The 26,308-nt window shown below is 33.6% G+C and overlaps 1 protein-coding gene and 1 long non-coding RNA gene across 3 annotated transcripts in view; one reads left to right on the top strand and one right to left on the bottom strand.

Moving 5' to 3' along the window:
• The window catches only part of RB1 (RB transcriptional corepressor 1), a 157,994-nt gene that overhangs the window by 96,397 nt on the left and 35,289 nt on the right, over positions 1-26,308 (bottom strand). For both annotated transcript variants that reach the window (XM_032315032.1, XM_032315033.1), the window contains 8 exons: positions 18,599-18,637; positions 17,548-17,615; positions 14,061-14,171; positions 11,595-11,737; positions 9,380-9,457; positions 7,089-7,198; positions 4,793-4,870; positions 746-833 (listed from right to left, as the gene is read on the bottom strand). In XM_032315032.1, the coding sequence (XP_032170923.1) occupies positions 746-833; positions 4,793-4,870; positions 7,089-7,198; positions 9,380-9,457; positions 11,595-11,737; positions 14,061-14,171; positions 17,548-17,615; positions 18,599-18,637 (715 nt within the window). The remainder of the gene's footprint in view (positions 1-745; positions 834-4,792; positions 4,871-7,088; positions 7,199-9,379; positions 9,458-11,594; positions 11,738-14,060; positions 14,172-17,547; positions 17,616-18,598; positions 18,638-26,308) is intronic.
• LOC116574323 lies at positions 16,547-22,371 on the top strand. The gene is made up of 3 exons (XR_004279213.1): positions 16,547-16,633; positions 20,675-20,679; positions 22,204-22,371. It is a non-coding gene; the product is annotated as an uncharacterized LOC116574323 (long non-coding RNA).

Raw genomic sequence — 26,308 nt, 5'->3', positions numbered from 1 at the left:
TCTCTCCATTGTTTGTATAGCAGGGAGTGACCCTTCAGATGTCAAACTCAGGTCTACAGGAGTTATAAACTGCAATGCACACAAGTCCAGGCAAGAAATGTAAGTAAAAACAGGCTGAATATAGGATAAAAGATTGTAGAAATATGACAAATGTTGAATTCTAATATCACATTCAAAAAGATCTAAAAAGCAGACAGAAAAGATATATAACAAAACAACAGTTAGATTCACAGATTTCTTAAACAGCAATAAGGAGAATCAGAAACATAAAAGTATTACTTACAAATATCTAAAAGAAAGTAAATATCAATCTAGAACAGAAGATTCAGCTAAAGTATGTTACAAAAAATAAAAGTAAAGATACTTTAACACAAACAAAACAAAACAAAACAAAACAAAACAAAAACCTTTTACGTTCACCCCAAACTAACCCTCACTAAAGGAGTCATTAAAGTACTTACCTGAAGAAGAAAGGAAATGAAATTAGAAATGAGGTCTAAGTTGCAAGAAAGAATGATGAGCAAGGCAAAGAGCAAACATGAAAAAAAAAATCTAAAAATAACACTACCAAAATAACACACTACTACCAATATTTAATTTGGAGGGTTCAAAGAAGCAAGAAGTAAGGTAACAGACTAGGACATGTTGGTTTGGAGATATTTTTAAAAATTCTCAGTATTTTAACTTTTAATTTCAAATTTCTTTCCCAAGATAATAAAATAATAATGTTTCATTTATGGCTTACATTAAAATAGGAAATCAGATTTTCTGATGGTTGATCACTTGCTGAATTTAAGATCATCATTAATTGCTGGATAGTATTCATAACAGTCCTAGAGAAAAAAAACAGGAAGAAATATTAAGCACTGAAGGAAAACAAATGAACAAACAAAATATATTTATTTCACAAGTTAAATGAATCTTTCAAACTCACCTATTTTCTGTTTAAAGAGTTCTTTGAAATAAGACTTTACAAAACCCTCAGTATACTGTTGCTTACAAGGAAATAAATTTTTTCCTGTCATTCTTTTTTTAATTAACATACAATTTATTATTGGCTTCAGAAGTAGGTCTGTGATTCATCAGTCTTATATAATAAATAGCCAGTCCCATTGCATCACGTGCCCTCCTTACTGCCCAGCATCCAGTTACCCCATCCTTCCATCTCCCCTCTGCTCCAGCAACCCTCTGTTTCCTATGATTAAGAGTCTCTTATGGTTTGTCTCCCTCTCTGGTTTCATCTTGTTTTATTTTTTCCCCTCTTCCCTTATGATCCTCTGTTTTGTTACTTAAATTCCACATATCAGTAACATCATATGATAACTGTCTTTCTCTGATGGATTTATTTTGTTTGGAATACTCTCTAGTTCCAACCACATCGTTGCAAAAGGGAATTACCTTTTATTTAAACCATTAAGAAAGAACATGTTCATAATCACTAAGTTTAAAGTTGAAGAATTTTACATCTATTTATTAATAAAACTACATTTCAAAAACATTAATTGGTCAAATTAATGATATTTTAAAAAACATATAAACTGGTATTAAAATGATAATTTCTTAAGAAAACATTATTACAATCAAACATTAAAGTTTTTCAAATAAAACCAGTAGGATATATTGTAATTCAAATGAAGAAGCCTGTGACTTTTCTTTATAGAGGCCTTGAGATGAAAGCATACATAATTTTAGAAGTCATCAGTGTTAAAGCATAAAACTGGGTCAGTCCCTTAACATTTCTGTAATTTTACAATATGTGTGTGTGTGTGTTGTATAGTAAATACTAACATTCCAATTTTGGAGTAGCAGTACATTGGTACTGTCGGTATGGTTTATTGATGCAAAGAACTATAGAATGTTTGTGGCTTAAAGAGTCCTTAAATACTACTTAGCAAACATGTTCAGTGAACATTTTTTTTTCTTTTTTGTAACATCAGTAAGAATTAGAATCGATGTCATTTGTTCAGTTTGGAAAAAGAACTTGGCTTTAAGTCTTTTAACCTCTTTTGGTGAAAGTTTCCATTTAGGAAAAAAGATGACAAACATCACTGATATATATTTTTTTTCTATCTTCCTTATTATTATACCAAACTATTATACCTCTCAACTGATATACTTCCTCACCTTTAAAATATTATTGTTTTTATAACTTTTACATCTTCTAATCTGCTTAAGCCCACAATGACTAAAGCCACAAATAACTAACTGCTAACACCAAAAGTTCTTTCTCAATTGTTCTGATACTTGATTTCCTTGAAGCGTGTGACACTCAAACACCTACTCTTTTCCGAATTTCCCTCCATCCCTTGGCTTTTTTGGCTTCATTCTCTGGGTGCCCTCTCGTTCTCTTTAACTTCTATCTAGTATTTAAACGCTAGCATTCTGGGCGTTATACACAACTAATGAATTGTTGAACACTACATCAAAAACTAATGATGTACTACTATATGTTGGCTAACTGAACTAACTAACTAACTAACTAAATAAATAAATAAATAAATAAATGCTAGCATTCTTTAGGGCTTAGCCAGCCATTCTTGCCATTCTTACCTTTACTTCAGGCAAACTCATCTATTTTTATGGTCTTAACTTGCCCAGATAATTCTCAAATCTGTAAGTTACTACTTCTTCATGTTCCATAAATGCCTCATGAATAATATTCTAAGTATGAATTCATTAAATATTTATCAAACCTGTTCTTGCTCCTTCATTCCAACTGCCTACTCTTGGTTCAGATCTTCAGCATTTCTCAACTGAATTACTGAAATAGAGCAGTCCAGGGATTTTGACTATGTGTATGGTAGTAGGGTCTAGGCATTTGTAGTTTGGGAAAAAACCTCCTCAGGTTACTCTAATTTGCACCCTTGGTTAAGAACCACTGTGACAGATTGAGAGGTCTATTTCTTACTATGTCCTCCTTAGTCCATCCCCTCACAAACTACTATCACATAAACTTTCAAAAAATCAAGTCTAATTTTATCCTTATCCCTATTTAACACCCATATATAACAGCAGGCCAAATCACGCACAAGCTAAAATCCAAACTTATGGGTACAGCGCATTAGGCCTTTCAGGATCTAGTATTCACCCTCCTCTCCTGCCATTTCATCTTCCCACTTAGGGAGTCAGTACAGAGCTGCTAATAGTTCCCCAGACAACTGTGTTATTTTATACTTCCACGCCTTTGTACATGCTATTTCTACTCCCTAAAATGCCAGTCTCCTGTGTCACAGACTTTCATGTTTCAAAATTCAGTTCAATAAAATCCCTTCATAATGTCCCTTCTGTGCCACCTCATTAGTTTGTCAAAAGTTTATGACTATAATTTACACTAATAAAGAAATGTATCTTTATATGTCTATGTAGTCATTTGAAAAATATTACTGATAGCCCACTATGTACCAAATATTACCCTAGGTCATAATTATTAAATGGTGAACAAAAATGTCATGGTCCACAACAGTATCAAGCTTAAAGGCTATTATGGGTATTGGTAAAAACAAGCAAACACACAAATTAATTTTTAATTACAAATTGGGATATACGCTATAAAGGAATAACAACAGGATACTATCGGAAAGAAGAATAAAGGAAAGTACTTCAGAAAGAAATCTTTTAAAAAGTAATATTTGTCCTGAACCTAAAGGAAGAGCAGCTGTTGGTAATTCAGAAGAAAAAAATAAAAAATAAAAATAAAAATAGGAAGAGTTTCAAGAAAAGGGAAAAGCAAATGTGAAAGTCCTCAAGTACAAAAGAGGAGCCTCAAGTATGTGTGGCTAGTACACAATGAGCAGGAAAACAAGATGAGGTTAGAGACACAACAGAAGCTGGATCATATAAGGTTTTGTAAGCACTGTGAGGGAGTGTGTATTTCAACTGCAACAAAAGAAGCAGTCAAAAAGTTTGATAGCAGGGTGAACATGATCTGACTTACATTTTTAGAATATTATCGCCCTCAACGCACAAGGACGACAAGAAGCCCCAGTTCAGATGCATCTTCTCTCTCTTTATTTCCGCAAGTCTACACACTTATATACGCTTACATGACCAATCAGCGAGCAGGGTACAGGAGGGAGCGAATCAGGCTACGCACCTAAACGAACAACTTTTGCTAGCAACCAATGTTGTTGACCTCCTCTTTGGGCATTCCGCTTAGTCTCATGAGGCAACTTTTCTTGGAAACTCGCCAGGGGCCATCTTTTAATGGCAGAGGCCGCCCTGGCCAGGGGCCTGCCCCCGACAGAATATTATTCTGGGACTCTTTGGAGAAAATATCTGGTGGTGGGGAGAGAGGAATAGTGAGGAGACTAGACGCAGCAAGATCAGTTAGTAGGCTACTATAAAAAAAAATCCAAAACAAAGAGGAGGAGATCTGGACAAAGTTGGTGAGAGTGCTAATGGAGGACAGGAGATGGACTAGAGATATATTAAAGGTAGATTCAACAGAACTTACTAGCAGGTAAGATGCAGGAAGTGAGGAAAAGGACAGAAAAATGGTTTCTATCTTCTTAAGTTGTATGCAGAGTAAAGGGTAATGATACATTTTTTCTTTTTTTATTTACTGAGATGAAATACATTCCCATTCTAGGTTATTTTCCTTAAGGATGGACAGAACTAGATTTGATAATCATATCCTCAGCAACTAGTGAAATACCTGGCAGGCAAAGAGCACTCAATATATATTGGTTGTATGTATACCTAAGTATATAACAGAACAAATGAACAAACTTAAAGTACAAGAAGGCACTGAATAAATAATTACAATGAAAAACAGAAGTAAGAAAATGCATACCTAACTGGAGTTTGTGGAAGAATCACATTCACTTCTTCATCAGAGTTACTTTTTCGTGGCGTTCTCTGCATTTCAAAACTAAATAATGATAAGTAAAGTCATTCATATTGAAAATGCACTATTTGTGTTTTATGAGTCAAAAGAGCAATATATCACTTCTTGCCTCCTACCATTATACAAAATGTTAAGTCAATAACAGAAGTGATAAAAAACTGATGATCCAAAAGCTGCTTAAATAATAAAAATTTTGTGTTTTTCACCATTGTTTTTCAGTTGGGTTTCTTCTATTAGGTTTATGAAAAACAGGTACTCCAATCATTAACAATTTTTTAAAAGTAAAAGTTAAATGCTATCTCTAGATGTTAGACGGTATTACGAACCAAGCTCTTCAGTATTAAAAAAAAAAACAAACCAAAGCTCAAGATTTTCAATCATTATGGCTTCCAAAAACTTTACTTTGATGTAAATAAAATTTGAAACATTTTGTGTTTAACCTACAAGTTACATATATTATCAGTTACATATTAAAAGATTTCATGCTAAATATATAAAATTAAATATAACTATAATCATTCAAATTTTTTGTAATTACCCTATAATCATTCAAATTTTTTATAATTACTCTCAATCATTCCTACTTTAGAATTCTATATGATAATTCAAGAGAATGCACTTCTTTTTTTTTCTAAAGGAAAAAGGTTTAATGTAGAGATTCAAGATTCACATCATGATAAATGATCTAAAATTGAATACTTATGATAAAAGTTCTACTTTTGCATTTTTTTCCCATTTAACTTATCTTGCCATCTTTTTTCCTGTGTTTTTCTATTACTTTCACCCCACCTCTCCCTGTCTATGGTTACAATGACAGATTCTCGCCCTCTCCCCAGTAGTGTAGAAAGCCTACTCCTGCAAAAGCTACAGTGATAAACACTAATTTTAACACTTTAACTTCACCAACATTTAAGTAGTATGTGTAACCTTCCTTTCACCTGCTCCCCAAGTATACTGATCACAGTCCATCCTCCTAGGTAGAAATATGGCATTTTAATTTTGTTTTCCTTTTTGATTCTTGCTGTGGGAGGAAGATAATATATATTGTGTGTATGGTTTATAGTCATCCTAGATTGCTAAAGTATATCCTCCAGTAATTCTTTCAAAGAGGGTATGCAAGAAACAAACTTTGTGAATTCTTCAGTATCAAAAAAATGTCTTTGTTTTTCCTTCAAAATCAAATGCCAGTTTGGCTGGGTAAAGGATTCTAGGTGTAAAGCCTTTTGCTTGCAGAACTTTTATGACATAGCTCCACTGATTCCTAGCATCTAGAGTATCTAGAGTCTGTGGTCAATCTGATTCTTGCTCCTCTATAAGTTATTTCTCTTTTTCTGGAAGACTTTCGGATTTTTTCTTTATCACTGTAATACCCAAATTTCACCAAGATGTGCCGAGGAATGAGTCTCTTCTCATCAATCTTACAAGGTATTCAGTAAGCAGTGACAACCTCAACCCTTGAATCCTTTAGCTCTGTAAAGTTTTCTTCAATGATTTCCTTAATTATTTCCTCTACTTCATTCTCTTTATTATCTTTTTCTGAAATTCCTATCAAACAGATGTTGAACTTCTGGATCTATCCTCTATGTCTCTTGACCTTTATTTATTATCTGTTTGGCCATTTGCATTGTATGCTTAGAGAATTCTTCAATACGTTCTTCTAGATTGTCCATTCTCTTTTCTTCAAGCAGTCTATGCTGCTTTTCAGAACATCTATTAAGTTTTTTATACCCAACACCTCTGGAAGGTAATTTTTAATATTAGTAACCTCCTCCTGTATCTCTCTAAAGTTGTTAATTACATTACTTCTAAAGTTTTCTTCTGTTTTTTGTATTAAGTTTGTATCTTTAGATGTTGAGAATATACTTCTGTATTAACATTTTTAAGAAAAAGAACCAAGCAAGTAATAGCAGATAAAAGGGTGGGGAAAAAGAGAGACCACTACTTAAGTAAATTAATTACTTCAACAATTTTCTTTTAGTGCAGTTTTAAAATTAAATTCAGCTTAATTAAAAAAATAGTTGCTATAGAGGACAATTCACATTAAATCTCTATTTGTTTTTATATTATATGCTTAGAATACTGTTTATCTTATTATCAGGTTTATAGAAAGGCATTTGAAATAACTTATTATAAATGATATTTAAAGATCATGAAGTTAAATAAAAACCTATTTAATCTATCTATATTAAATCAACCTATAGCAGAAGTACCTCAACAAATAAAATTAGACCATGTACAATACCTGTCCATAGGATCAGCCTGAAGGGTTTTATCATGATCCAGAAATAATCTTGCATCAAGATCTTTGTTTTTAAGGTAAATCTCTTCATATTGTTTAGAGAGACTTTCCACCTCAGAAGAAAAAATTACTGATTATCCTTTTCATATCATTACATCTCTCAGTCCATAGAAATACATATTTAAAGAATCTTTGTGCATACACTTCATTTTATAATATACTGAGTTCACATGCAATAAAAATAAAGCATACCTGAAAGTGCTATTAAAAAATGCTACTTTTTAACTCTAATTTTAAACCAATTTTATGCATGCATCCCATTCATTAGTGTTTTATGTAGACAATGATCACCAGTAACAAAAAACAGTAGGTATTATTATGACCACTTAATTGCCAAGATCCTCCAAATATCCCATACATCCCTCACTTCTAATCATTCCCTATGCTTATCAATATAAAAATATTTTTCAAATATAACAAATCCTCTCGGTTATACATTCTCTCTACCTTTTCTAAATTGTTTGAGGTACTATAACTCCCTTTAGTTAAGTGTCTTGGACAAGAATATTAGCTCAGTTAATTAGCCCACTTAACACATCTGCATAATGTCTTCCTAATCTCAGATACTTCTACATTTGCTAGAACTTATAAGTCTTTTAGAAGTACTGATTCATAATTTTCTAATCATAATTTAAAAACTAATGCCCAACAGACAACTATTTGGCATGACTTCTACTATGACTTTTGAAGTCTGAGGATTTCTTACCTGAGTGAACTAAAATTGCATTTCAAAAGGAGAGGCAGGAAGAAATCCAGTTAAATGTAAATTTTTTGTTTGTGTAAGTTTTTTAGCTAAGACAGTCACTCACATTGATTGAATTTAGTCATTGTTTCTGCCCAATCTTAGTGAGACATGAATTATCAATCATTTATTGGGGCAGCCATTAATACTATATGAAAAATGATGAGGTAAATATAAGGTTTATCTTAAGATTGCTATTAAAACCATAATCCTTTCTAAAGGAAGAAAATTACAGTGAGTGTCCAAGATTCTTTAGAGTTGTGAACAGCCCATTTTTTGGTACAGTGGTTAAGAAAACTCAGTAATACAACATTTGGCCCCTTTTCTTGCCTCTCTAGTCTATCTTACCAGTATTCTGCCCTGTGTCCCCATCTTAATGAATCAGTTGGAGTTCACTGAACAGACCACACTATCACATATCACTGTCCCTGTGAATCTATAATTTCTAACACTGGAAATCCCATTTCTCATAAAGCTTACTCATCTCAGAAATCACACCTCCAACAGTTTTCCATCTGTTCTCACTCTGAATTTGGTGGCCCTCCTCTAAGATGACACAGCAAATGTGTATACTTCTACCAGACCCCTTACAGACTCCTGTAGCGTTCTCTTTGTTTTTCTCCAACTAACACTTTAACAACAATGACTGTGAGTTAAAGCTCTTATGGATAGTATCTAGCACAATATCTGGCAAATATTAAGCATTCAATAAATAATTTTTGGATGGATAAGTTTATTTATTCAAGGACTAGCCACCAATTCAGGTCACAGAATCAGCAAACTACCTATCTGATTTCATGTCTTTTGGTCTTGGTAACTAATGCCAGGTGCTTCTAAAACACTGCTTTATCCCTGAGTACTTGTTCTTCATCATTTATCTAAGCATCTTTCTCTCCACATATTTCATCTTACCACATATCAGTTGTTCTGTTCTCATTGAAAAGCAAGATTTTTGAGGCAAAATGTGAAAAGAAACAGATAGAGGGATGGCACACCACTAAGGTAAAACATTTCTGCAATATAATCATAGCTGTTTCGAATGAATTTATTTTCAATTAAGTAGTTTAAATGTTCAAAAGAGACATTCCACAATACAGAAATGCCAATTATGTTGATGGCATCAATCCCTGTATCCTATGCTTAAGGATGCACAGCAAATTAGAATCAAATTTGATTGTGCATATTTAGTTATACTTAAATATAATGGCACTCAGAAATTCAAAAGCCTACAATTTGATTTTTGAAAGATTTCAGTAAAAATCAATTTTTAATGCAAATTACAAATGCTGCTTATTTATACATCTGAATATATATTCAAAAGGTTTTTCTCTTACTTATATAAAGCTGGTTCACCAATATTCTACTTAGTTTTCTTTCTTTGGGCAAAAAATATTTAATAAAAAGTAATTTTAAGAAATTAGACAGCTACTCTTCCCTCCCAGAAGTCCCAAAATATATTAACTTCTACCAATTAAGTTTTCTTTCAGATTACCTCTGGAAGTCCATTAGAAGCTACAATTCCAAGAGAATTCATAAAAGGTATGAAATTTTTGAAATAAACATTTTTCACCTGAAAAAGATAAAGTTACAGCATAGCCATTAAAACAAAAAAACTTAATCTTTGTCACTATTAACACTAGAATGAAAGTGTTAACTGATACTTTGATCTATGATTTACATTCAACCTAATGATAATTATTTATAATTAATTCAAGTATTTTCTTTTTAATTTATGTGAGGCAGATTTCAAGTCTTAGAATGGGAGGAGAGAACTATTAATGAAATAGGATTTATAAGAAGAAAACCCACTGAAACCAACTTCAATATCCTACATTTAACAGATGATGAAAAGATGGATCGAAAAAATTAAGCAACTTGACTAAAGCTAGATAGCTAGGAAGTGGCAGCACTGGAATTAAAACCCAATCTATCATCACAGTCAAGACCCATCTCTTCTCTTTTCAGTATACTGTTTCCAATTTCACCCTAAAGCATATTTTTAGGTCACTTCATACTCGTCATCTGAAAGTTAGCTTAGGAAATATCAAGGCAATTATTTTAGCATAAACTCAGCAAAATAGCTTGTTTTTACAAGAAGATAATTTCACACAAATAAAGAATACCCAGTAATGCAATTCAAAATCAGGTAGCAGTATTTTGAAAAATGACGTAGTTTCATACAAAAGCACCGTACATTTATTTAACATGGATAATAAAGACTAATCAGGAAATCTGGAGTCATATTCCTGCCGGTTTTACACTTGTGATATGTTACAAAATTTTAAACAACTTACTTTTTCATTTACGTTTTCCAAACTTGAAGTCTATATTTACTAAGATGGAAATAATATCAATTCATATCTTCTTCAAAATAAGTTGCAAAAATGAGCCTTCTGTAACTTATTAATTTTGTTTTCTAACTAACTCCCATTTAACTGGAGTATTTATAAGGTAGGTATTTCTAGTTAGCCATTTAGTGTTAATTAAACAATAATTATATAGCCACTAATTAACTAACCAATAGTTATATAACCAAAAATGCTGTATCTAAATAATCAAGTGTCAATTAATGTCAATTACTACCATGGTTTTTAACCAGCTGTACTTTAAAAATCACTCCTATAAAGATTCTAAATTATAAAGAGTTATTTAAAATGAAAAAAGATTTTAATGACTTATTCCTGATTTTAGAAATGAAATTTTGCAAGTAGTTATGAAACTCAGAGAATTAACAACCAAGAATGAGAAAACTGAATTTATGCATATTCATTATCTTTCAGGACTTAGCAACAGACTGGATTTTAAAAAATCAACTATATCTGTGAGCTTATTAGCAAAGATTATTTGTGATTCTAGAAAAATAAAAAAGTAAACACATGTATAAGGTTGATACATCTAGAACCACAGGTGTATATCTATGTCTTTATTGAAACTGACAAAAGTCACAGTGTTAACATTAAGATATCCTGATAAATCATTCTAACACTTCTTAAACTAGATTTTGAGATCATACTCCATTCCTTCCCAGAGATGACAGAGAAGTTTCAAAGATGCAACATTTCATACAGCTATCTGGTGGTAGTGAACTGTGGACAACAATCTATGAGAGAAATATCATACACTCGAAGGAGCAACTGGTGGCAGATTTCCCAAAGTCTAGCCCTTCAGTATTAGCTATTAGTTTCTAGAAGCTCATTTACTCATTACTAAGAGGAGGATGAGTACACTATTCCTAAGACTCCTTCCAATTCCAACACTCCAGATTCTATGAACAAGATAAACAATTCCAGGGTGTTCATGTGTATTCTCTACCAGCGATTCACATCTGGTGTAATATTTGGAACAAGCATATAGGCTGAACAGAAATCTAATGCTGATATTACTTATCATCAAACCAAAACACAAGGGTATCTTAGCAGGGTATTTTAAAACATTAGGAGTTATTAGTAACCACAGAGGAATCAAAGAACAAATTCATTTGAAACCTACTGCCATAAAGATGTACCTTTTCAGTGATTCCTGAGTAAGGGAACTACTCTCTTTAAAATCAAAGTAACTGAACATGAAAAATAATTTTTTTTCTAAATATTTTGCTGCAAAAGAATTAGCACTAAGTACAAAAGCAAGCTTGTCATGAAAGAAGTACTGTTAGGAAGAACTTACATCTAAATCTACTTCATTTTAAAGAAATCATGAAGTTAAATTACCTCATCTATATTACATTCATGTTCTTTACAGAGAACTTCAATAATTCTTGTATCATTTTCTAGTTGTTTTGCTATCCGTGCACTCCTGTTCTGACCTCGCCTTGGTGTTCGAGGTGAACCATTAAAAGGTATTACAGCTGTTTCTGTAAAAATGGTAAATTAGATAAGAACAATTGCACATTCCACTGTATAAAATAATGAAGTATTCTAACTTGGGAGATCAGAAATAATCTTAGTAACATTCTGCTACTTTTATTTACTAGGCTTCATTAAAAGGCTAACAGTTTCATCTATTTATTGACTATTTTAAGTTGTGTACTGATAATAGTTTTTGCTATTAGGCAAATACGGAGAAGGCAAGAGAAATAGCCAACTTATAAACTAATTTTAAATGTACCCTACTGAGTCTGTAAGGGGAAAAAATGTTTTCTATCTTAAAGAGTCTTAAAAAAGTAAAAAAATTATGGACTCAATTGCTAGACATGGTATAAAATTAAATAAATTTTAAAAGTTTGAGCAAATATCATAGCAAATAATTCTTTTTTTAAAAAAGTATTTAAATATTATGTGATAAAGGGTGCTTTTTTGAAAAATCTCCTGTATTATTTTGAGCATTCCCAATTCAAACTGAAAATGAATTCAGCTATTAAAGAGATAACAGATGACTAAGTATGAAAAGTATTAACTGCCTCCAGGGCTGACCAACAATTTACAGGAAACAGAGAATACAGAAACATGTTAAACTATACAACAGGATGCAAAATCAGAAAAAATTAAACCACGAGAAACCCCACAGAATAAACCACCTATTATTTAATGAATAAATTATAAGGAAAAAAAGACAAATGGAGAAGGAAGTTTTTTTAAAAAGTCTCAAAAGTGTATCAACCAATCATAAGGTATAGATCTTTGATTCTGATTTAGTCAACCTGTAAAAAAGTTTTAAAATCACTTTTATTAGACAACTGAAAGTCTGAACACTTACTAGATACTTGGTGGTAGGTTATTAAGTGATTTTTAGGTGTGACAATGGTAGTTATTATGCTTTTTAAAAAGACTATATTTAGAGACACATATTAAAATTTATAAGGATGAAATGGTATGCGAAGATGTACTTCAAAATAATATTGTTGATGCAACTGGGCAGCAGATGGGGCTACAGACTGACCATATGCTGAAGGTAGGTACTTTAAGTACAGGGGGTTTATTATACTACTGTCTACTTTTGTAGTCGCTTTAAATTCTCCATAATAAAAAGTTAATTATAAGTTTACTTACTCAGCCAATTTATCACCTCATCCTGGTTTCTCTTTAACACAGCACTTAGAGAATTAAATGTACTTTCCAATGATTCAAAAGAACAATGCCTATCAACCTAATTAACATCCTACATCAATTTATTAAACTTGTAACATGGAAAAAAGTGAAGAAAAAAATATATATAATCTTTACAGATTCAGAATTTTTTTAAATATATTTGTTTTCTATTTCTTTTCTCCTGTTCTATAGGTGGTTTCTGCTTGTGACCTTTTTCTGTCTAAACATGTTCAACACATTTTGGAAATTCTGCTCCAAACTCCATTTTCCAGGAAGCTATTGCTCAAAAGGATTAATTAGGCTTCTGCTTCTCAGGCACTTCCAACACTGAGACTTCCATGTTTTGATCTGTCCTCTATTATTTTTAGTATTATTAATTCTTTAATCATTTTAGGACCAATGAATCAATTCAGCCTTAGTTAAGTTTACATTTTTCTGTGATATAAGTGATTTTGATATCCTACTCTTGATGCCACCAAAAGAAGCAATTCCATTCTCAGAGGAATATATTTGTCTCTGCTTAATGCTGTCTATTTCAGCAAGTTATTTTTTTATTTTTTATGTTTAATTTTTTTTTTAGAAACAGTTACTTTCATTTAAGAATACTTCCAACCACATCACCCCTTGAGGTAGATCAATTACAATCTATATACAAAAAAAAAAAATGAGTCACATAATAATCATAGCATCCAATAATTCAAATTAGGTGATCTTCTCCAGCAAAATGGGCCACTCTTTCTCAACAAGCTTCATTCATATCTGTGCCTTACCTCCTAACTTTATTTTTACCAGAAATATCCTACTCCAACTTCCCCAAACACTCAAATGCTATCTACTCTTCAATACTCAGTTCAAAATCCACCTCTTTTATATGGTCTTCCTTGGTCTTCCCCAGCTGAAAATCTTTCTCGCTTCCTGAACTCTCATAGCATTTACTGTATTTTGGCCCAGACCACTTAGAAAATGGCCATATACTACTTCTTTGCTTACTTGTCTTATCTCTACTTCTATATCCTATACTACTTGAGGGCAGAGTCCATGTCTGATTTATTTTTTATCATTCCTTCAGCTCTAGAACATATTTGATTCATTAAACAAAAACTGCTGAATAATGATATAGAAGATGCATAAATTATTTAAAATACTTACTATACGGTTCTTTAAGCAATGCAGGAGGTGAGAGTTTAATAAAATAGTCAAGGACACAGAGCATTAACTGAAATGAGATGACGAGATCATCCTCCATTTGCAACACTTCCCCTGAAAATAAAATAGGTTTACAATGTAAAGTAACAGATCAGAGACTGAGATCTTTAAATCAGGGAATATTGTGAGTATGGGCATATGCATATACTGATTTATTCAAGAATAAAGGCATGTTAAAGAACTTAACATTTTTTCTGCCTTGCAAAAACTCAGATTTGAAATACATAAAAGTATAAATAAAAGAATATGAAGTTATGAAATCAGTGACTTATAAGTCTACCATGAGAATTTGACATCTAGAAATTATTATTATAGTTCATTCCCTATGTCTAAATTCATTCTGCTTGTTGCTTTTTTAAACTTATTTCTGGTTTTGGTAAGAGTTATAGAATTTATTACTTCTGAAAGTAATTTTGAAGTATGCTGCATGGTAATCTTTAATTCTACTTATTTATGAAACTTCATATATTTTCAATTTTAACCCCCCTCCAAAATATTACCATAAGCAAAGTCATTAATAACAAAATTAACATATAACTGAAAAGTCATCTATAAAGTAATACTTTAGCATAAAATCTTAAAAAGTTAGTACAGAAAATATACAACTGGAGTGTTGTGAGGAAATAAATGCATATAATAAATATCTGAGAAAAAAATAGTGTAGCTATACAAATCATAATCAAATATAGCTATGATATATTTGCTTGTTGTTCTCAAAGTTAATTCGGCTCACTTTCTATCTTCTTGGTATCTGCCTGCTAAACCATTGATAATCCCAACAAATATTGAATGTATAGAAACTATGTGAGAAAGCAAGTAACTCTGCATCAGGAAGATTTTTTATACTCATAGGTATAGTGCAAACATATGTTTGTAACAGACTTAGAAGTAATTAAAGGAACATCATACAAGTAAAGAATGGTATCAAGGACTTACAGTTAAAATCAGTAGGGTAGAGCCAGATCAAACAATTCTCTTCCAATACCCAATAAAATAAAAGGAAAAACTGTACTGGTTAAGTGTCAGTACCAACAACAGATTTGAGAGACACTGACTGAGAGTATCCCTCGCCACCTCTTCTGAGTTGGAGGGAGGAGAAATTGCTGATGATGGGATAAGGGTAAAACACAGGAAATAAACAAAAGCTAACTTTTTTTTTTTTTTACCCTGGGGGGTTTGCTTTGTTTTGTTTTGTTTTTATTTTTTTTGATAGCTAACTTTCTGATAAACACAGAGATTCTGGTGTTCTATGCTGAATTGGGGACCAAAATGAATCACAACACAATCCCATTATGGAAACAGGATGTATTTACCACTATAAGTGTTCTATTTTCGAATTCATTCTAACAAAAATCTCAGAAGGACAAAGACTTGTATCATTCCAGATGAATTCTCCAGTTTCTCCCTCACCCCCTAACTAAAAGTAAGTAAAATAAAAAGCCTGTATTCATATTGTAGCTCTTTGGGGAACACAACTAGCCAAAGATAAAATGCAAGGAGAGTAAAAAGAGATTTATTCATACCACATCAGAGAAAACAGAACATCACACCCCAGCCACATCAAAGAAAGCAGAACACCAGGTCAGAGTTGTTACTAAGACAAGCCTTAGTAACATGGGGAGGGGATAGAGAATGAGAAGCACAGAGATTACGCAAACATACTACTGAAAAGAAAAAGAAAAAATAGAGTCAGTACGTAAGAAGGGGAAAAGTCAGAGAGAGAACCTGATCTAGAAGATAATCTATAAAAAGAAAACGCCCTATGACTTCTTGCACTAAGAAATAAACAACAAATTATATAAAAACAACAACAATAAAAAGCTAAGGGAAAAGTGAGGACCAAATAACACCATTACAAACATAGGTTAGCTCAAAAGAGAAGAAAGGCTTGAGCCAAAAATAGTTAATACATAAGAAAAAGACCAAAGATCAGAATAATACAAGAAAAGAAAGTGAATATGAAGGAGGACAAAAATAATTCAACATAAGATAATTAAGTTCCTGGGGCACCTGGGTGGCTCAGTTGGTTAAGGATCTGCCCTTGGCTCACGTCATGATCCCAGGGGTGCTGGGATCAAGCCTCACATCCGGTTGCTTGCTCAGCGAGGAGCCTGCTTCTCCCTCTCCCTCTGCTTGCTGCTCCCCCTACTTGTGTTCTCTCTCTCAAATAAAATCTTGGAAAAAAAATTTTTTTCAAGACGGTTAAATTCCTGAAACATAACAGAATAAAAATAATACCTACTTGAATAGAATAATATTTTTTTAAATATTTATTTTTTTGACAGAGATCACAAGTAGGCAGAGAGGCAGGCAGAGAGAGAGAGGGGAAAGCAGGCTCCCCGCTGAGCAGCCCGATGTGGGGCTCGATCCCAGGACCCTGAGACATGACCTGAGCTGAAGACAGAGGCTTTAACCCACTGAGCCACCCAGGCACCCCTAGAATAATATTTTAAAATGTAGTGTGTTAAGATATCTTTGAAATGAAGAGCAAAACCTTCAGTTTAAAAAGAGATATAGTATTGAAAGAAAGACTAACATGGAATAATAAAAATCAAGAGATATTCTAGTTAAGGTACTGAACCTCAAATAACCTAACACAAAGTTAAGTAAAATAAAGATTCTAACCTTAATTTTTTAAAAGTACTTTTTCATAATCTTAGAGAAATATTTTAGGAAATAATACTGCTTAAGTGACAAAACATTTATCTAAATTTAAGTAATTCCTCCCATTTCTCTTATTTTCTTCTGTAAAGTTTGAGTAAAATTAATTTTTATGTCTACATGTTACACTGTAATATGATTCTTTTTTTTTTTTTTTTTTTGAGAGAGAGACAGTGAGAGAGAGCATGAGCAAGAAGAAAGTTGGAGGGAGAAGCAGACTCCCCACGATTCAGGACTCGATCCCGGGACTCTGGGATCATGACTGAGCCGAAGGAAGTCGTCCAACCAACTCATTCACCCAGGCGTCCCTATGATTCTATTTTTAAAAAGTTAGATCTGTTTGTGGATGCACACATCTCCATTCTTTTTTTATCAGATTTTATGCACAAAAATGTATCTGATATGAAAATCACATAATTTTAATGATTATTTATTTATGGGTAGGTTTTGCATAATTTTTCTTTGCATTTGGTGTATTATTTGAATTCTGTATCATGAATATGTACGATTTTTATAAAAATAGTAACATTATTCTTTAAAAAAAAAGAAAAGAAGAAGGATAAGAGGTACTACAAACAGAAATGAAATGAGACATTTCCAAAGTTGCTTCCATAACAACTTGTCAATAGGTTAACAAGCCACACAGAGAACTGCAGAGTGTGGGAGAATAACATTAAATTGAAAAGAATATTTTGAACCTAGTCCAAAAAAATTGTTATTACATTTGAAACATTAACATGTAACAATGTAACAAACATAATGACTTTACCTTTAGCTAGTAAAAATGTGATCCAAGAAACTTTTAGCACCAACACAGAGTTTATTTCAGTAGATATCCTAGTAAACAAATAGAAAGCAGGAAAAAATCTTTATACTGACAGTTTTCCAACTATCTCTTCTTTTTGCTTGTTTTAAATTATAGGCCTAAACTGACTGCATAAGAGAATACAATCAATTTTAAAGGCGTAATTTACAAAAGTAACTCAATTTGTCTCAATTAGTGTTTTCACCAAGATATTTATATTTAGCCCAGAGAACAGTATATATTTTGTGAAGGAAATATTTAATATTTCAATTCTAAACTAAAAATATGCACAAGAAGTGATATACTATGATATACTTTGTTTCCAATTACTTAATGCTTTTCTGCTCCTTGCTTTCTAATTAAAACCAACACTTTAGCAGAAAAATAGAGGTTTGGACAACTCTACCAATTAATACTATGCCTTGATAACCTGTTGATATAAACAACTGGACTAGATTAATATAATGAATAAACACATAATTTCCCATTATATCAATCATCTTCAATACTACTAGGTCAGTGGGGCAGAAAACCTCTTATACTACACATTCTGTTTCCAAAGAAAACCTCTAGAGCTCTTACATGGGTATACTGTTGGAGCATGTATCATACATTTAAAAAAATAATTTGGAAATTTTAATATACATTGTCACATTTACTCTTACACAAAAACTATGTTCTTAGTCTTAATAAAGTTAATAAAATGTCAATAACAGATACTTTAAAAAGATTAACTCAGTGAATTTACATTTTTCCCAGAACTGTTGATACATTGCACTGAATCTACTTCCACCCTATTAGTTCTCCTTGTAGTAAAAGGCACATATTTCATACAATTTTCTTTGTGAGAAGATAAATAATCTACATAGGGTTTTAAATCTATGGCCTTAATTTATGATGAAGCATGCTATAATCAATCAAACTATTCCTGGCATTATCAACATGTTTGGGATTCTTCCAGAAAAATCTTTTGAAACGCCAAAAAGATAAAATTAACTTGCTCTGAACTACTTACAAAGTGCTGGGTTGTGTCAAATATATAAGTTCACATGTCCTAAAACAAAGAAATAATTATATTAACATTATGGCTTTTTTAAAAGTTACTTTAAAATTTTTTTTCATAATGTAAAAATCAATCTTATGATGCTTTTTTCATCTTATTTCAAGAAGTATACATTTTTGGGGTGCCCAAGTGGCTCAGCTGAGTGTCCAACTTTGGGGTTTTGGCTCAGGTCCTGATCTCAGTGTTGCTGGATGGAGCCCCGCACTGGGCTCCAAGCTCAATAGGGAGTCTGCTTGAGATTCTCTCCCTTTCCGTCTGCCCTTCCCCCTGCTCATGTGCACACTCTCTCCATAATAAAAAAACTTTTTTAAAAAAGTATACATTTTTTTAAAATTATAGAATTATTTTAAAAAGTTAAAGTAAATTTTTCCAATACATGACACTTCACACATCACTGTAATACCTAATTACAAAAGGACTGGATTTCATATGTGCATTTGTAACTCAGAATACATTTTATAATTAAATCTTGATTTAGTTAGAATCCCAGATCAGGTCATAAAAGCTTACTTAACTAGTAGCCTCACTAAAATAACTCAACTTAAAAGTACTATAAAATCTATTTGTTTAGGACAATGACAGAATTAGAATCTCCGCAGACCTGCTTCCCAGTATAATAACTACAATTCGTTGAAATTATTTAAAAAGTCATTTAAAGTTTCTGGAAATTCTCCTAAGGGCATACAGCAAAAAAGGAAATATTTTTTCAAGAAAATATACTAACTCCTGGCAAGAACAAAAATTGTGGAATTCAAAGCAAAGCTCACTTCCTCCTCTCCAGCTCAGCATTATAAAGCTCTACTTGGGCAAATGCAGCTAAGACACAGGACTCCTTCTCTCCTCTGCTCCCAGCCTAGGACCATCACTCTGGGAAAGGAAGGTTACTAGCACCTCTAATCACCCCGAGCTTTGAGTTGTAGAAAGTCTATCCCAGGCAGGAGGAGCTGAGAGGTCTGAGGCTCCCATCCTCCACTTAGCTACCACGTATACAGCAAAAGTTCTATTCCAGGTACAGCAGATCAATATTGGGGCCTTGACTTCTCTTACTCCAGTCAATTCACAGGAAGGAGGTTTCAGACATGAAAGGCAATCTGAGAAAATAAGAGACTATTACCTCTCCTCAGTGATACTTTTTTTTTTTTAACTTTAGAGAGAGCAGGAGAGAGAGAGAGAGAGATAATAGGCACAGTGGGAGAGGGAGAAGCACACTCCCTGCTGAGCAGGGAGCCCAACTCGGGGCTTGATCCCAAGACCCTGGGATCACGACCCAAGTGAAAGTTAGATACCTATCCAACTGAGCCACCCAAGAGCCCCTCTTTTTTTTTTTTTTTAAGTGTATTTACTTATTTAAGGAGAGAGAGAGAGCTAGAACGTGCACATGCACAGGGGCAGAGGGAGAAGAGAGAGAGAATCCTAAGCAAGCTCCATGCTCGACTCAGTGCAGAGCCAGCCACGGGGCTGGATCTCATGACTGTGAGATCATGACCTGAGCTGAAACCAAGAGTCAGCTGCTTAACAATCCGAGCTACCCAAGCAACCCCTCAGTGATACTCTTAAAGCAGGGGTGACATTACAAAAGAAGACACTGTCCCCATGCTGACCTCCCAAGCAGTGGCAGAGAAATGATGGCCAGGGGGAGAGGCAAGTCTTAAAAGATAAGAATTTTTTTTTTTAATTCAAGAGAGAGACACAGAGAAAGCAAGAATGGGGAGAGGGGAAGGAAAGCAGAGGAAGAGGGCAGGAGAGTTGAGCACTGAGCCCTATGCAGGGCTCAATCCCAGGACTCTGAGATCATGACCTAAGGCAAAGTCAGACACTTAACCAACTGAGCCACCCAAGCAACCCAAGAAAAAGGAGTTCTGAAGCTCTCTCCAAGGTAATTAACTTCATTTGGAACACAGTGTGGGGACTTTCAAGGCTAATTGGTATTGAAAACAATGGAAATTTTGGTGGTGAGCAAGTTAAGAGGAAGCTAACAGTTTTATGAAAGCAACAAGCTAAATTCCAGACCACCAAAGAGAGAACAAGGGGAAGTAACAGCTAAGAAGGGCTCTCTTGGAAAAAGAACAAGCCTCAATACTAACCTCAAAGACTATTCTTGCAAAGGGAGCCAAATTTAATTGGATCAGACTGTGAAGCAATTTCAAACGTGGGGTATTGTCATAAACAGCAGAATAGTCAGCAATTAGTGGAAGGTAACAGCTAGGTATTAATAAGAGATCAGGGGTTGTGGGGGAATGCCTGGTGGCTCAGTTTTTGAGCATCTGCCTTCAGCTTGGGTCATGATCCTGAGGTCTTGGGATGGAGCCCCACATTGGGCTCCCTGCTCGGTGGGAAGCCTGCTTCTCCCTCTCCCACTCCCCCTGCTTGTATTCCCTCTCTTGCTGGGTCTCTCTGTTAAATAAATAAATAAATCTAAAAAAAAAATAAATAAATAAGCTCATGGGACAAGACTGTCAAAGAAAACCCCTTGAAAATGACTCACCTCAGAGTAACTGCTGCATACCCAATGGCTACACCGAAGAGCAATAGCAGAGGCTACACACTATGGAATAAACAGACCTCACTGAAATAATACAGAGAGGTCACTAAACAAATAAACAACCACAAGAGAAATCCCCAAGAGAAAGGATAATCAGTACCTAGAATTACTACGGTGTTATCAAAAATGTTCAGTTTTCAAAAATAAGTGAGATATGTAAAGAAGTAGGAATGTATGACCTCTACATGGGAAAAAAGCAGACCAAAAAACAAAAACAAAAACAAAAACAAAACTGTACTTGAGAGAACCCTGGCACCAGACTCAACAGAGACTTCAAAAGAGCTACTATAAATATACTCAAAGAACTAAAGGTAACCGTGCTTAAGGAAGAAAGGTATTCCGACACTGTCTCATCCAATAGAGAGTATCAATAAAGAGAAATTATTTGAAAAGAATCAAATGGAAATTTAGGTTGAAAAGTACAATACCCAAAATAAAAAATTCATTAGATGGGCTACACAGTGTATCTGAGCTGGCATAATGAGGAAACACTAAGCTTGAAGATAGGTCAAAAGTGATTATGTTGCATGAAGAACAAAGAGGGAGAAAAAAGAAAAATGAAGAGGTTCACAGAAATGTGGGATACCAAAAAATACACCAATACATGTGTAATGTGAGTACATGAAAGAGAGCTGGGGGTGAGGGTGGGGAGGTGCTGGGGAGTGGAAAGAGCAGAAAAAATATTTAAGGAATGAACTGAAAACTTCCCAAATCTAATGAAAACATTAATCTATACATCCAAAAAATATAAAGTCCAACTAGATGAATATAAAGAAATCCACTCCCAGATATATCACAGTAAAATTGTTTAAAGACAAAGAAAAATCAGGAAAGCAACAACAGAAAAATGATATAATATGTATAAAGGAACCCAATAACATTAACGGCAGACTTCTCATGAAACAATGAAGATCAGAAGGCAGTAGGATTACATATTAAAGGTGCTGAAAGACAAAAAAAAGTTAACCAAGAATCACATCCAGCAAAACTATCTTTCAAAAGTGAAGATGAGGAGCGCCTGGGTGGCTCAGTTGGTTAATCAACTGACTTGATTATTACCTGATCATACCTGATCAACTCAGTTAATGATCTGGGAGTCTTGGAATCGAGCTTCAACATTGGGTTCCCTGCTCAGCAGAGAGGCTGCTTCTTCCCCTGTCCCTCACCCTACTCCTGTGCTCTCTCTCTCAAATAAACAAAATCTTTAAAAAAAAAAAAATGAGTATGTCCTTTAAAAAAAAAGTGAAGATGAAATAATGACATTTCCAAACAAAAACAGTGAATCTGTTGGTAAGAGACTCACTTTACAAGAAATACTAAAAAGTTCTTCAGGCTGAAAACAAGTAACCCAAAACTGTAATTCATATTCACATGAAAAAAAAAGAGCACTGGAAAAGGTAATTATGTTATGATAAAAGATGGCATAATTGAATATTCTCCTTTCTTCTCCTAATTATGTAAAAAGCAACCGTATAACACAATATGTATATAATTATATTGTTAAGCCTATAACATATAGGAATGTGATGTATTTGACAATACCAGCCCAAAGGAGGTAGTCAAGATCAAAGCTGTACTGGAGTAAACAAAGGGCACTAGATGGTAAACCAAATCCATGGTAACAAAGAAAAAGAACAAGAAATGGTAGTAAGACAATTAAGATAACAAACTCTATAAATATACACTCACTTTCTTCTATACTCTCAATTACTTTATAAGATACAACAGAAATATCTATAAACCGATGAATGGATAGACAAAATGTGGTAAACCATACACAATGGTTTACTCCATAATAAAGAGTAACAAAGGATTGAAATATGCTACAATATGGATGATCCACAAAAGCATGCTAAGGAAAGGGGCCAGTCACAAAAAATATGTAAATAAAAAATTTGTATTAGAAAATTACTATTTTAGGGGTGCCTGGATGGCTCAGTCAGTTAAGCAATTGCCTTGGCTCTGGTCATGATCCTGGGGTCCTAGGACAGAGCCCCACATTGAGCACTCTGCTCGCGTGGAGTCTCCTTCTCTCTCTCCCCCTGCTCCTCTATCCTACTAGTGTTCTCTCTCTCACTCACTGTCTCTCAAATAAATAAATAAAATCTTTTGGAAAAAAAAAGAAGAAAATTACTACCTTATAATAAAAAGCTTATAGTATCAAGAAAGAATTTTTAAATAGAAAAGATGCTTAATGTCTGATGCAGTTTTAAATTATTTTGTAACTTAATGTAACTCATAACAAAATGCTGTCATACAGTAAAAGATAATTGCATTCATTATAAATCTGTGCTTAAATGGTACCACAAGCAGTTGCAGCTATTGAACACCTAAAATGTGGCTACTGCAAATGTAGCTGTGCTATAAATGTAAATTACACACCAAAGTATTCAAAAATACTTAGTATGAGAAAAAAAGTAAAATATTTCATTTATAAGTTTCATGTTCTTATTAAAATAAAACTCATATGACATAAAATTAATTTTAAAGTGTATAAATTCAGGGGTGACTGGATGGCTCAGGGGGTTAAAGCCTCTGCCTTTGGCTCAGGTCATGATCTCAGGGTCCTGGGATCAAGCCCTGCATCAGGCTCTCTGCTCAGTAAGGAGCCTGCTTCCCCCTCTCTCTCTGCCTGCCCCTCTGCCTACTTGTGATCTCACTCTCTATGCCAAATAAATAAATCTTTCTTAAAAATATATAAATTCAGTAATTTTTAGTATATTGACTTTGTTTTACAACCATCACTATCTAATTCCAGATATTTCCGTCACCCCCATAACAAACCCCATACTTATCAGCAGTACTCCCCATGCCTGGCAATCACTAAAAATTTACATTCTGTCTCTATGGATATGTCCGTTTGGACATTTCATACAATGAACTATATGGCCTTTTGTGTCTGGTTTCTTTCACTTAGCTTAATGCTTTCAAGGTTCATCCATGTTACAGCATGGATATTATAAATAATGTTGCTATAAATATTAGTGCTCAAATTTTTGTGTGAATGATACATGTTGAAATATTTTTGGATATATGGGTTAAAATGTTAAAATAAATTTCACTTATTTCTTTTAACTTTTTGTTATGCAGCTACCAGAATATTTAAAATTCATGGCTTATGTTATTATATTTCTCTGTGACAGCATTAATGAACCTAAAAATAACTTTAAAAGCTACCATTTATCAGCGATCAAAAAGAATGAAATCTTGCCAATTGCAATGAAATGGATAGAGCTGGAGAGTATTATGTTAAGCAGAATACATCAGTCAGAGAAAGACAAATACTATATGATTTCACTCCTATGTGGAATTTAAGAAACAATACAGATGAACTAAGGGAAGGGATATTAAAAAAAGAGAGAGAGAGAGAGAGAGAGAGAGAGAGAGAAGCAAACCATAAGAGACTGTTAATGATAGAAAGCAAACTGAGGGTTGCTGGAGGGAAGGGGTGTGAGGGATGGGCTAGACAGGATAATGGGCATTAAGGGGGGCACTTATGATGAGCACTAGGTGTTACATGTAAGTGACGAATCACTAAATTCTACTCCTGAAACCAGTATTATATTACCTGTTAACTAGCTAGAATTTAAATAAAAACTTAAAAAGCTACTTCTTATTACACACTTAGTATGTGCCAAAAGGTGAGCTAACCAATAACATCGTCTTACTTAATTCTCACAATTACCCTACAAGGTGAGTATTACTGGCTATATTTTAGATTAAAATTGAGGTTTAGAGAGATTAAGTAACATTTCCCTAGCTTACACAGTCAGTAAGTGACTGAATACTCATACTTAGATCTGTTTAGCTTTTTTAAAGTCACCATAATCACTATGGCATATTGCTCTATCTACACACACACACAGTCTGCTATGAAATGAACAGGCTTTGATGTCACAGTTAAATTTCCTAACTGTTCTTCAGTAAAGGTACAAATAAGATAGAAAAAAACTCTGCTAATTCACTTTAAGGCCAATAAGCACTAAATTATCTCATATAACAAGTTAATAAAAATTCTAAATCCCTTTTACAAAGGGCTGAATGATCTTTTAAGGCCAGATCTGACTGTCATTCCCAGCTTAAAATCATGCAGTGATTCTATTGTCTGCAGGACAAAGTGCAAGCTCACTAGCAGTCGGATCCCTTCCTCCCTTTCAGCCATCAGCAATATCAAAGTACATCATCCTGCTGCTTTGCCTTTGGACACATGTAATCACTCTGCCTGGAAAGCTCAGTCCCAATTCCTCCACATTTTGTTTGGTGACTTTATCCTTAAACCTGTTCAGACACTGCCTTCTCCTAAAATTTTTACTTGATCAAAAGCATCCCACAGGGGTACCTGGGTGGCTCAGTGGGTTAAGCCTCTGCATTCAGCTCAGGTCATGGTCCCAGGGTCCTGGGATCAAGCCCCGCATCGGGCTGTCTGCTCAGCAGGGAGCCTGCTTCTCCCCCTCTCTCTGCCTGCCTCTCTGCTTACTTGTGATCTCTCTCTCTCTGTCAAATAAATAAAATCTTTAAAAAAAAAAAAAAAGCACCCCACAATAACCCTTCTTGCCCTTAAACACACACAATATTTTGCACACTATATAATTTCTATTTCTCACATAGAATCCTCTACAATAGAGCATCACATGCATCACTGCATTATTTTTATTAAAAAACATAATTTAGTTGCTATATTTACTATAATCATAGTGTCACTAGATGTTTTATGTCACTAACATATAGCTGAGTCACTTAGTTAAATGTTTGTTGTAATTTCTTAATTTATTTGCAGTAACAGCTAACAGCTAGCCTAAAATTGCTTAAGGAATATTCTACAAAATAATATTTCCAGAAGTTAATTGATATCAAATACATATATACATATATTAGTAGTCTAATAATTTAGGGAATGATAAATTCAACAGATTCAACATATTTTATTATATACAACTTTTAAGAACGCTGGTTTGCAAATGTACAGTCTGACTCTTTAAGGGGGGATATAGTATGTAAATTTTCCTAAACTGGGCCAGAAATTTTTTTTGTTTTATAAACATTCCTGGAGGGGCACCTGGCTAGCTCAGTTGGTAGAACATGTGGCTCTTGATTTCTGGGTCAAGAGTTCAAGCCCCACA

The sequence above is a fragment of the Mustela erminea genome, chromosome 15 (genome assembly GCF_009829155.1).
Source record: "Mustela erminea isolate mMusErm1 chromosome 15, mMusErm1.Pri, whole genome shotgun sequence".
Lineage (NCBI taxonomy): Eukaryota > Metazoa > Chordata > Mammalia > Carnivora > Mustelidae > Mustela > Mustela erminea.
This window is presented reverse-complemented; position numbering and strand designations above follow the sequence as displayed.